At 39.7% G+C, this 12796-nt stretch overlaps 1 protein-coding gene across 3 annotated transcripts in view; it reads left to right on the forward strand.

The window, feature by feature from the left end:
• SCG3 (secretogranin III) overlaps window positions 1-12796 on the forward strand; it is a 28151-nt gene that overhangs the window by 10145 nt on the left and 5210 nt on the right. For 2 of the 3 annotated variants that reach the window (XM_054642400.2, XM_077185690.1), the window contains 3 exons: window positions 7817-7900; window positions 8502-8630; window positions 10582-10662. In XM_054642400.2, coding sequence (XP_054498375.1) covers window positions 7817-7900; window positions 8502-8630; window positions 10582-10662 — 294 coding nt within the window. The remainder of the gene's footprint in view (window positions 1-7816; window positions 7901-8501; window positions 8631-10581; window positions 10663-12796) is intronic. The other variant, XM_054642401.2, reaches the window with a different exon arrangement.

Consider the following 12796-nt stretch of genomic DNA (forward strand, 5'->3'; position numbering starts at 1 on the left):
TTGATTTCAGCAGAGCACAACAAGGCATGCATTGCATAGATACCTGTACTGTTTAAATATTATTTTGTGACTTATATCACATTTTCCTTCATTTTCCTTCTGTCTGTTGAGTAACATGATGGAGATTCACTCTGATAGCCTTTCCACCAAAGCCAGCTATCACAGACCAGATAAATATTAAAGGAAAGCTTCATCTACACCACACAAAGAATTTTTTGTATGACAAGTGACTTTCCCTGTGTATGCCAGGCTATCTAACTAGTTTTAAAATGTAGGCATATCAGTCCACTGCCTTCTTGATAAAAGCTCTATTTATAGTAATTATGTAAACTATAGTTTTGTAGATTTATTTTAATAATACAGCTTAGAAACAGGAACAAATGGTTTCAGCCAATTTGTTCAGATACTGTTGTAAATCATCTCCCACTAATAAGACCAAAATAATGAGTGATTTTTAGAACCATTCTAGGAAATATTTACAATTAGAGGCTTGGGGCCATAAAAAATAAAGCTTTCAGAGATGATAGACAAATTCTTAAGAGACACCAGTGTGTATACATGAATCCTTTTTACACAGTAGATTAATTATATTCTCCTGCTGTGTGCTGCTTACAAGAGTAGATTTGTAGCAAATGTATTCATTGCCCCCCAACCAAGTGAAAAATATGTTACTCAATAAACTGTTACCCTAAAAATGCAGATTAGTTATGTGCTCATTGTAGCCTTGTGTGGATTCAATAGCATATGTAGCACAAACTTTTGCCATCATTACTTCTCTATGTCACAGATACATCTGTGAGATACAGAAATAGTGTCATCCACAGCTGGAGAAAAGAAAGGGGCAAAGGACTGGGAAGAAAATTAAGAACTCTTTAGCTTTTCTCTATTTGAAGGGGATGCCACTTTTTACCTCCTTGTGGTATTTAGACTACTGGAGCCACAGTGTAGAACACACAGCCCACAGCAGACTGGTTGAGGGACAAACCCCCTTTTATTTAGGAGGGAAATAGAGAAATCATTCCAGCTGATCAGAGAGCAGTGTTTGAGTCCCAGCTGCCTTCTTCCCTAGACCAAACCACAGCCACCTCTCACACCTCTCCCTTTGGCAATGACTCACTGTCAGAATCCACACTGTCCCCCGTGACTGAGTAGGAGACTGTGTGTGTTAGAAATGGGCATGAACAGATGTCTCTGTTTACCTTTTCCACCCTCACATCATTTGTTCTTCGTGGACAGCAGGGAGAGGACCAAGCTGCAGGACACAGGAGCCCTGGGGGATGGATTGTTCATGGGGAGCTCTGCCGAGGAGTACGGGCACTCGTTAGTCTGGTCCTTTCCTAAAGAACTGCTGGGATATTGTTTTACTATGATGCTGTCTTTTAGGCAGACTGAGCCTGTGTGAAAGGGGAAGGAGAAGAGGCAGAAAGTCTACTCTGTTGATTTTTGACATGTCCCTGCCTCTCCACACTAAGGAATATGAAATAGCTGTTGAGCCTCTCGCATTCATTCTTGGTACCTCCCACAGCTCCATTTCTGATGGAGGCAAAGCTCTGTGATTTCCCCATTGTATGCCAGTGCACAGTAGCCACAATCTGGCCTTTTCCTGGGAGAGGAGAACTTGTGTGAATAATGTGACTAATGCCTGACATTCTCATCAGCACAGATGCTGCAGGCCAAAGATCTGATCCTGATATTTGTTTAGCTAGCCAAGAACAGGCACAGAGCCAAGAGTGTGAGGCAGAGTGCAGATCACAGCCCACTCTGGCATCATCTTTCCTCTCCTCACTGGGATCATAAGCTGATGCTCCCCAATGCAGACTGTGATTTCAGAGGGTGAGGGAAGGCTAAAGCAGAGCCAGAGGCTACAAGTGGAATATGGACAGTGTCATGTGGACCTTTTGTTCATTTTCACCTGGGCCCTGAAGGGCACTGACTGTATTTCATGCAGGGAACCATTTATGCATAATACCATCTTTTTCTTTTAAAAAATCCTTTTTTCCAAAGGTCTCTTTGTTGCTACTGCAAATTTTCTTCATAAACATTAAATTATTTAACAAATTTTTCCCTACCTTAATTTGCCTTTTAGTCATTTTCCTTACCCAGTATTTATCATGTGAATGATGCATACAGCTGCCAGTGGGAGTAATTTAATTTCAGGCAGCTCTTTTCTCTGCTGTTTGTTTTTTATCTGATGAACTAAAGTCACACAGATGCCAGTATACTGTACTATATCTGAAAAGTAGAAATCAGAGACACCTCAGATGGTGAAAGTGAGCTGAATACTGAGGAGCAGCAGTGGTTCTGTAAAGTACATGCAAATAGTTAAACCCAAGATGAATCTGCATGGATTTAAGATAAAATGATGTGGGGACAGAGAGTGTGTAAAGATCCCAGGCAAGACTGGAATCTGGGAAGTATATTGATTGCAGATCTCACTGCCCCTTTATAGCTGTCCTTTCTGTAACCTCCTCCATGGCTGTCCCCTGCTACTTCTGCATTTAAATAAACACATGAATGTGGTTTTTTCTCCACTACTTAGATCTTACCTCCTATTTTCCCCCATTCAGACTCACTGCATAATAAAACAAATGGGTGGCTATGGTGTGGAAAGTCTGTGACCCCACTACACAATACATGAAACCGAGCATCACCTGAGGGTGACATTGTGTGTGAGGGTGTAGTATTTTTGTGTCCACATGTTCTAAATCTTCTCAGATATGTTTTGGGAGAGATCCAGGAGTTTTAGTCTCACTAATTGCTTTTCCCACCACATTGCATGACTATCAAATCATGTGTTCAAGAATCTAAATAAATACTTTACAGTTCATTCCTCTGCTTGTCACTGCCTACCATTTAAATTTACAATTATTTCTTGCAAATATATTGCCTCTTCTTTCATTTCCCTTCACTGCCTCTTCTGTGCTTTCCCAACTGGATGGAAATCTCCATCTTCTCATAGTATCTTATTTGACAAATATATTGCTTTGTTCCTGAAAAACTAGGTTTTGCACCCTCCCAAGTGGTTGGTGTTTCTAAAGGAGGGCAAAGCTTTTATTTTTTCTCACTGTATTTAATATCTCCATAAACCCCTCCCTACTTTCTGAATTCAGAGCCACTCTGTTGACAGCTGGGCACTGAGACCATAAGTTTGAGATGATTATGTGGGTGTGGGGTAAAGAAGGTGTCACTGAACATTTAAAACTCCATCCCACTCCTGCAGGAGAGGCAGCTCTGTGCTGCTTCAGTCCCAAACCATCATGCTTGTGAAGGGCATGCTGTGAAAACACAGAAAATGTGTGCACAGGCCACAGGAAAGGATTAGCAAAAGACTGCACCACACAGCTCTAAGAGTCCTGCAGTAATGCAAAAGAAATGCCTGTAGAATATTAAAAGGATAAATCTGAAAAATAGCCTGTGAGGTAGGGAATTTAATAAAGATGATAAAGGACACTTAGTTAGAGCTATGTTTACCTCAAAGCACATCTATTTAATTGTGTTTTACTTTTGGAGTTGCTTTTAACCTGATTGCCAAGTGATACTGTTGCTGTCCTAATTTCAGATCATTCTGACCATCTCACCTGTAATCTCTTTACAAGTGATGCCATGAGCTGGGACTTGTCACCTGGCGTGTCACTCCTCATGGCAGCATTAGGCTTCAGCCACTATCACATCAAATCAGTCAGACAGGGAGATTCAGAAAGAAAACTCCCTATCTTGACATGTAAGGCAGGGAGTTGGAGAGCAGCAGGAGATTTGCAAGGCTGAGACCCATCTGTAATTCCACAATGGAGGAATTTCTCTTGTTCATCACAGTTTTAGTAGTTTATGTGACATATGCTTGATACAGCTAGAGCTGCCCAAAGGTCAAACTCTGCTTTTGGCTACACTGGGGAAAATCCAATGGATATTGACAGTTCTTGGACATGCACTTGTCCAAAGAATTAATCAGACATACTCTTCCCATAGAATAGTCCCAACAAATGCTGAGATATCTAGAGATTTTTCACAGATGGAAAATGGCCTTGCAAACTCTTAAGGATCATCTACAACAGGAGACAGAAAAGCCCTAGCAGAGCTGTGGTTTCTTAGTGCCTGAAATATGTGCATGTCACAAAAGCAGTCATCAGCACAAAGCTTTCCAGCTGAAGCAGTTGGAGGGTATGAACTCATTAAGTAAACTAATTTTTTAGCTAGTGTTAAAAGTGATCTTAAGTACCTTGATGATCCATTTTCTCTTTTAATAAACAGTCTTTTTATGCTGCATGAAAACAGAACAGCAAAGCAGGTCTTTCTGTGGCAATTTAATGACATAGAATCTCAGCTTCAGTCAATTTGGTCAGGATAGAATGTGAAACTGCCTCCCAGGTACAGGACAATTATGCAGAAGAAAAAACCCTTTGCAGGAAAATTTGCAAGAGTTTGGAAAACACCATGAATCTGTCTATTGAGAAAGGTCCATGTGAGGCTTCCATTACCAATTCCATTAAATACTCAGATGGATATGTTAGTTTCTGCCTCTCTAATAAGAACAAATTTAATTTGTAATAGTTATCCATGTAGTATCTTTTCCCATGGAGAGTGTAACCACAGTACATTCTCCCAGAGTAAAGATAAAACATTTTGGGTTTATGCAGTTCAGATTTTTGGATGCCCAACTTGAGGGACTTTAGAGTTTCAAAACTGCCGGGAATTTGCATTTTCTGGTGGAATTAAGAGCATCTATCAGTGTGTAGGAACTGGGCATAGGATGTCTCAGAAAGCCTACTCAAAACAGAAGCCCTCCTGCAGTATGAATGCTTCAGTGAGTCACCCCAGATCAAAGAGCAGTTAGAAAGTGAGGCAAGGCAGAGAGCAGATCTTGTGACTCTGGTATCTGCTTGGATGATGAGATTATCCTGCTCTGCAGAAAGCTGTGCCAGAGCACTGACCTATTTACCAGCCTGGGTCACTTCCATTAGCTCAGTAGTTATTGTCCTGTTGTTTTAATTAGTGCCATTTCAAATAAGTGGCCAGCAGTGTAGAAAGGTCAGTACCTTTCTAAGCTCTTCCTCTGTGCAAATGAGGTTGCCAAGGAGACAGCACCAGAAAAGTAATCAATCCTTGTTAGACCTGGCCAGGACAGCGTTGCTGAGCTGCTCACAGGCACAGCTCACTCGAGAGGATGATTCACTCCATCAGTGGAACTCAGAGCAAACACTGCTCAGCCCTGGCCCAGCCACACATGGCAGGTACAAACATGTTTTGAAACAATACCAGCTGTTAAAGCAATACTTTGGATGCAGAGCAAGAGCAATAAATCCTGTTCAGGAAGAACTGGGATTATCTGGCAATATTTTCTCTAGGGTGCACATCAAACAAGCCCCTCAAACATGGACTCTATCACTCAGGAAATGCAGCTGATTAGAAATGTTCAGATCCATGTGGATGTGCCATCCAGCTGGCAGGGTAACTCCACCACTTCTCCTGTCAAATGCAGTGCCTGGTAAAAGGCCTGTCTTGTAAGTGTGTCTGCATCCTTAGTGACAAAACAAAGCTTTGAGAATGGAGCACAGTGATCATGGTATTCAGTCTGGCTTTAGTGGCAAAGCTCAGTCATTAGCATTGCCTTATTATGCTTCATGGGGTGGAAAGCAATTCTGTACTCACCAAGGAGTGATAGTGGACTCACAGGAAATTGTTACCCAAATCAAAGGACTCAGAGAAACTGTAGAATTCCTGAAGCTATTTATAGAAATGAATAAATAATGGAGGAGTATGAGTCCCATTGCCTGCAGTAGCACATGCTGTATGTGGATATATGGACAACTTTTAAACACTACAGTCCATCAACAGAACAAAAACTTGCAGAAATATCAGTGTCAGACATTTAAATCTAAAGATGTCTTGGCAGGTTATTAATCTATCTCTTGGTGGAGTCTTTTTATTTCCTGCTAATAGAAACTTACTGCCTAAATGCAGACACTTTAAAGGAAGAACATGAAAGGCATTTATATATGAGTAATATTTTAATTTTTTTAATACGTTCATTTTTTAAAATTAAGCTTAATTTAATAGAACATGCTGGATTAAGCTCCAAAATCAGTGACATTTTTGCATTTGCATGAATTAGTGAAGGAGAATAATCTATTCGTTTGAGTTTACAAAGGGTTTTTAAGCTCTTAACTGTGGAATCTTATCCTGAAAATTGTGCCTCTTGCAACAGAGAAATCCTTATATTCCTGTTGAAAAACTAGTGTGGTACTGATTCAGGATGAAAAATAGAATCTTAACATGAACTGAAAGGGATGTTTACAGTCCTTTCAATAAGCTTTGGATCAAGTGATTAGTGGGGCATCAGTACCACCACTATAATTCTAGCTTGTTTTTTATTTCACCAGGATGTCTGATCCAGCTTGTAACACAGCCCAGACCTGTTCTGGATAGGGCATATGGGGCAAGGTCAGAAATCACATTAAAGGGATATGTACCAAATGAAAATATTCACAAAAAAACCCATGATGTGATGTAGAATTGAGAGGGTGCAATCAGGCAGGGTGCCAACAAATACTGCTTACATTTTAATTTTATGTAAATAACAACATATAAAGGATGCAGGCAGACAGGATTATGTGATTTCTCATCAGATGGGAGGCACAATTGCTTATGCTGATCTGCCACAAAGAGAAATATGCTTACTAAAAGACTACTCCTTAGGTTTCAGTGCTGAGTATCTTTCTAATGGAAAAATTGCTCCCAGCTGTTGGATAAAATACTGCCCTTATACAGAAAATATGATTTAAAATATTATTAGCCTTATTATATCTATTCTGCCACAGTTCCCACATCACACACTGAATATTTCAGCTGTTTATATAAATGGAATTTTGATAAATTTTAAAACTAAATCTCTCAAAAATACCCACCAACAAGATAGTTTGTATGAAATTTTGAATCCGTGTTTAACTGAACCTTTAAAAGATAATAGAAGGAAGGAAAATTCTACACTGTATCCATAATATGACTGAGGAAACGTGGCAGGTTGTGGGTGCTCTGTATTTTGAATATCTACCAAGTGTAGTACCAAAAGGACTTTTTTTCCCACATAACCATACAATGTTTATATCTGAAACATCCATCTTTATGAAGAGGTGCTTTTACTTTCAAATTAGATGAATTCAGCCCTGAAATTTGCATGGAAATACATTTTCTAGTCTTCTAGAGCTGTATACATGGCCATGGCTGTCTAGTTGGTTTTCAGGTAAATGCTTGACTTCAGCAACTTAAGAAAGTATTTGTTTTCATCTCTTCAATTTACATGTTTATTTCATCTAAATATAATTTAAACCTTTTACTAGAGTTTATTTTCTAATGAAATCATATAAAATTGAGACACACAGGCAGTTTGGGATAGTGTTTTCCCACCAGGATGAAGCACATATTTCATAGTCTTGTCTTTTTTGTGAAGTTAATTAAAGCCTTTCATTGCTTTCATCAGAATAAATTTGCTACAGATAGCCATCAGTATTTTGTGACTTACATGACTGAAATATGGAATATGATGCACATTTTTACTGACTTTATGCATGTTGGCACTATTTGGTACTCACATTGTCATGATTCAGTTGTTAATTTTTTAAATAAAATTGATCAGTATTTAATATTTGTTGGTTCTTGTAGCATCGGCTCTGCATTAATTGTTCAGGGGCAAGGATGAAGGCTGTTCTTTTAGATTTCTACTTCCCATTCACACTGCTGTTGGGGAAAATGTAGTATGGATTCTGCATCTTATCCACTGGAGAATAACTGGGGTTTGGTTTTGTTTTGCTTTGATTTCCAGAAAACTTAGATACAATGATAGCTGAGCAGACAAAGAAGAAGCTTGAGAACCCTTCCACTAAAACCAGGACAAAACTAACAGCAGGTATTTAGTCTACAATTTTCTTTTCTGGAATAACACTTTTTTTTAACCTTTTCAGTTAAAAGTATGCTAATTGCTTTGGCAGCCAGACTGCTTGTTAAAGCCACAGTGTCTCAAGGACCTGTACCAAGCCATAGCTTGGTTGTCCAAGCACACAACAAGAGAGAAATTTTCACTTAATTGCCCAGTCTTTGAGAAGTGTATTCACTCTCTTTTTCTTCACTGGAGTCCAGATGTTACACATATACAAAAGCAAGCTGTATCAGTGCTTTTTGAGATTAAAATAATAATGAGAAAGCATTATTTGTCGACTTTGAATGTTGCAAATGCAAATTTCACAGATTTTTTTCTCTGCACAAAGAAATGTGCCTTTGCATTGCAGTCACCTGTATTCAGCTATTGTTTGTGAGAGCAGAAACAAGCATTCCTCTTTCCAGAGGTCTGGAGTAGAGATGACCTTTAGGAACCACTTTGGGACAGGCTCCAATGAGGCTCTTCCTCAACCAGCAGCCAAAATGCTTTACTTGCCAAGATTGTATTGATGTAATTGGGAAATGTTCCTGGGCATTTGATACAAAATTCTTTGCTTTTGTTGTTTCTTTAGACAAGAGCAGTGAAGAAGCAGACAGTACAAAGGAAGAAGCAGCTAAGATGGAAAAGGAATATGAAGTTTCAAAGGATTCTACAAAAAATGAAGGACAAAATGCAGCGGGCAACAGTGAAGAATCCAGAGGTACAGAATATTGCTTTTCCTCCAAGTGATTGGAGTATTTTCTTCTCTTTGGTATTGATTTGCCATGGTGTTAGCACAAATATCTTCAGTCTATAGTCACTGGGAGTCAGCACACAAGAGCTTGATTCAGAAGTGCATTTATCTGCCAAGTTTTAAACGTACGACGCTACTGCTGAGCAGACATTCCCAGAATTCACAGACCCCTTTAGAACAATATGAAATGCAGTTTGATGCAGTAGTGCAAAGAAATTTTGCTTCTTTGCATCTGTGGCTTTTCAGGATGGCCAGAATATTCAATATCTGAGCAGGCTCATTGATTTCTGTAGTTTGTGTTAGAGCAAGCTGGTACTCAAAGGCAGTGAGGAGTTCTGCAGTGATACATTTTACATTTCCCACTGCCAGAGGTTAAAGGTTATCAGTAATCAACATATTTTATGTAACATTGAAAACATTACAGTAAGTTAGTGTCTCCCTAAGCAAATGTAGTACAGTAGTACAGTTATTTTTGTCATGCCTCAGCATGAATTACACTGTACTGGCTGAAGTCTCCTGGGTGCAAATCACCTACTCTATCTGAAAACAAATCTGCAGGGGACATCATGCCTCCTTAATGTGCTGAACTCTTGAAGGAGAATGTTTGCTGGTGCAGAAACCTTTCAGTGAGTTCTTAGTGCAAAGGGTACAGCATAAGTATCTGTGTTTTGCAAACAGTTGGTTAAACAAAATTGCTTCTTTTGCACCAGTGCTGTCTGATGCTCTTACTTTTTGGAATGCAGTGTTTTCACTCAGGCTGCTCAGTAATAAATGGCAGACATCAGGACTGCAGTAGATTGTAGTCCATCAGTCACCTGGTTCAGCTCTGTGGGCAGTGCACTCACAGAGGGAAGGTGGCATTTTTTCCAGTAGCTTATTTATTTCAACATGGAAGAGGAAAATAGCTCAAGATGGCTCTTTCACAGTAAAGAAAAGTTATCTCAGTACTTTTTGGTAGGAAGTGATAAATAACACATTTTGCTTGTCTCTTGAAGGTTTGTCTTTTCAGTTTGGTTCAGGTCATTTTCCTTTATCTTCAGCCCAATAGCTTTTTAGAAATTCTAATTGGATCAGTATTTTTTCTTTATCTCATCATGCAATGCCCTTGCTTAACTTACTGTAAAGTTACTGCACTGCCAACTCAAAAATAAGGGTGTATCTAATACTGTATCCATTTACTAACAGGAGCAGACATGCATAGCTGGCAATAGTAACCTTCTACACACTGATCACACCATGGTTTTTTATTCCTGACAAATGTAAGAACATTACATCAATAAAGCTCCAGCCAAGCTAAGAATTCAAAATCCATTAGCTAGAATATTTTCCTAGGGGCCTTATTAGGTAATCCTTGTACTAATTGTGTCCTGTGTGCTTTCTGGTCCAAAAATAGCTGTCACTTTAAATTTCAGCTATAACAAGGAGTTATCATGGTAATTTTAATACATCTTTTTTCTCAGTAAATACATTTCAAGTTGTCTTTCCAAAATGCTACAATTTTAGGTTTGTTGTATGCTGCTAGTACTACTGTAGGAGTTTTGATACTGAAAGCTCTCAGCCCTAATTAAGTCATTCCTTGCTATCTCAACAGCTTTTTCTTTGCTGAACAATTATGATGATCAAAAAGCTACAGGTTGTTTTTAATCTACATATGCAGTTTCTGGGGGTGCCACCAAAAGTTATGTATAAAAATTAGAAAAACCACAATCCAAGGTTTGTGTATGACTAATCTTGCACAGGCAACACCTGCTAACCATCTCTGGGAATTTTGCCTGACTGAGTTTGACAGGACTCAGGTTTTAAACAGAAACTAAGAATAGTTTTAATCTGCCTTTGCTGTGACCAACTTCACCCAGTTAAGCAAGCTGCATCAATCATTGATGTAAGTGCTTGATTTCTCTCTCATCCTTTCCTCCAGGGAAATCTGAGGCATATTTGGAAGCAATCAGGAAGAACATAGAATGGCTGAAGAAACACAATAAACAAGGTAACAAAGAAGGTATGAAGTAAAAGGTCTTGACATTGGGGTGGGCACCATATGCATTAAAAAGCAAGTAATTTATATTGTGTTGTATAACTTGTGTTATACCTTAAATAATAGTAATGTGAAACTGTGCTTGTCTAGATGATAGTGATCATTAGTGGTGTTAGAGTTAAATAATACAGGTCAGGTAAAAGTTAAGCCAATGAACATAAATAGTGAACTAAGGTAGATTAATGTAAACTGGGTGGAATGGCACTGGCCACAAAACCCAGAGAGACTGAGCAGCAGGGAGTCACTCATGTGCTGTCCACACAGTCATGGTGGGCTGCCTGTCACCAGGCAGCTGTGCCAGCTTGGTCTAGTGCTTCATTTCTTAGCTCATCATGTTGTTTAATTATGACTTTGGAGGTGAGATAGATGCATTTGAAATGTCTGGACATGTCTAGAGGAGCTCAGTGCATCTGGCTATCGTGCCTGCACCAACAGCAACAAGTCTGGCTTCATAAGCAGGAACAGTTGAGATACAAACTTATGTCAGTAGCCCTGTAATACATTGGATTACTGCCCAGATCAACTCAAATGGCTTGTAGCTCTCACATGCAAAGCTGTGTAGAAGGGAGCAGTGACTGAAGCAGCTGCACAGGGTTTGCTCACCAGCTGTCCCAGCATTTGCCTCTTTCTCGGAGGCAGGGCTGTGTGAGAGCTGCCGGCAGGGACAGAACTGCAGCACAATTTCTCCTTTATTTCTCACAGATCTTTATTCCTCCTCCTCCATACCATCTTTTCCCTCAAGTTCTTACATAAAACCAGCCTCCCATCCCTGTTCTCTGCCCTGGCTGTGTGTTCTGCCACAGCCTGCTCTGGAAGTGAAGGTTCCTGGCCAGGGGATCTGTCCCTGGGCTATGACTGGTCCCTGGTGAGAAGGATCCTTCTTGCAGCAGCCAAGCAGAGGGTGATCTGAGATGAGATTAGCCCTGGGTCATCTATCCATCCTCTCTGTGAGTTGAAGTGTGTATGAATTCCATTTCAGAGATGAGTGCGTGCCTGCAGCCCAACACATTCATTTTTCTGTACAGAAGCTGTAATAGGAAAGACTATAAAAAAAACCTTCCCATCTCTCAAATCACTTCCACACAATGGCAGGGATGGCAGTTAGCAGCAGGGCTACATATTTGCTCAAGAGTTTTCCTGCCAATTTTAATTAATGGTTCTGTTTAGCAGTGTACTCATTGATGTAATTAGATCTCCATCATGTGTGATTTTATCTCTGTATCCCACATACTGCCTGAGCAGCCCCTTGCTCCTCTTTGTAGTAATCTTTCTTCTGCTCTGCTGCAGCCTGAAAATGGCTGTGACTGCAGATCAATAGCATTTTATCTGCCTGTGAATGCATGAAGATATATATATCTGTGTAGATGGATTTTCATTTGCACTAAAATATCTTTATTGTCCTCTGGCAATGGAAATAAGCCTTAAAGTGAGTGCAAGTTATGACAAAATTAGAATAGTATTCTTACTCTTCTGATACATCATCTTTATTGTGCCTTTTCATACTCTTTATTTTTGTAAAATGCTAATTCAGTTCCCCATGGATGATGTTAAAAGTACAGTCAGGGTAAGCTTATCTAACTATAAATGCATTGCAGTGTTTCTTCAGTGCAAGATTAGGTGGTGTTGCTGTGCTCATCAATCATTTCTCCACTTCCAGCTGGCACCTGGGGGCTGGCAGAAAAGCAATTCTCAAAGTAATTCATGTATTAAAATGGCCAGACTTTCCCAGCCCTAATCATGGATTGGGTTACTCACCAAATACCCTTGAAGAGGTTTAGGTTTACTTCAAGCAAATGTTTGTGGGTCCTTCCCTTCATTTTGTATGAATTTCAGTACATATTATTCATTCAATGAGTAATAACCCTGGAAATGTTGATTTGCATTTCTGCAGTTTGGAAGTATCAATTGCCTATTAAGGAGGCTGGTAAGCTTGAGGGGCTGGGATGATTTAAAGATAAACATGTCAGAAGCCTGGATTTTGGGCTCATTGCCTTTTGTGTCCAAAGTTTGTTTTTGCCTGTTTACAGCCTACAGACTCCATGGGCCTGTCCTTCACATCTCCCAGACCTGGCCTGGTGCTTGAAACCATTGCAGAGCT

The sequence above is a fragment of the Agelaius phoeniceus genome, chromosome 13 (assembly GCF_051311805.1).
Source record: "Agelaius phoeniceus isolate bAgePho1 chromosome 13, bAgePho1.hap1, whole genome shotgun sequence".
Lineage (NCBI taxonomy): Eukaryota > Metazoa > Chordata > Aves > Passeriformes > Icteridae > Agelaius > Agelaius phoeniceus.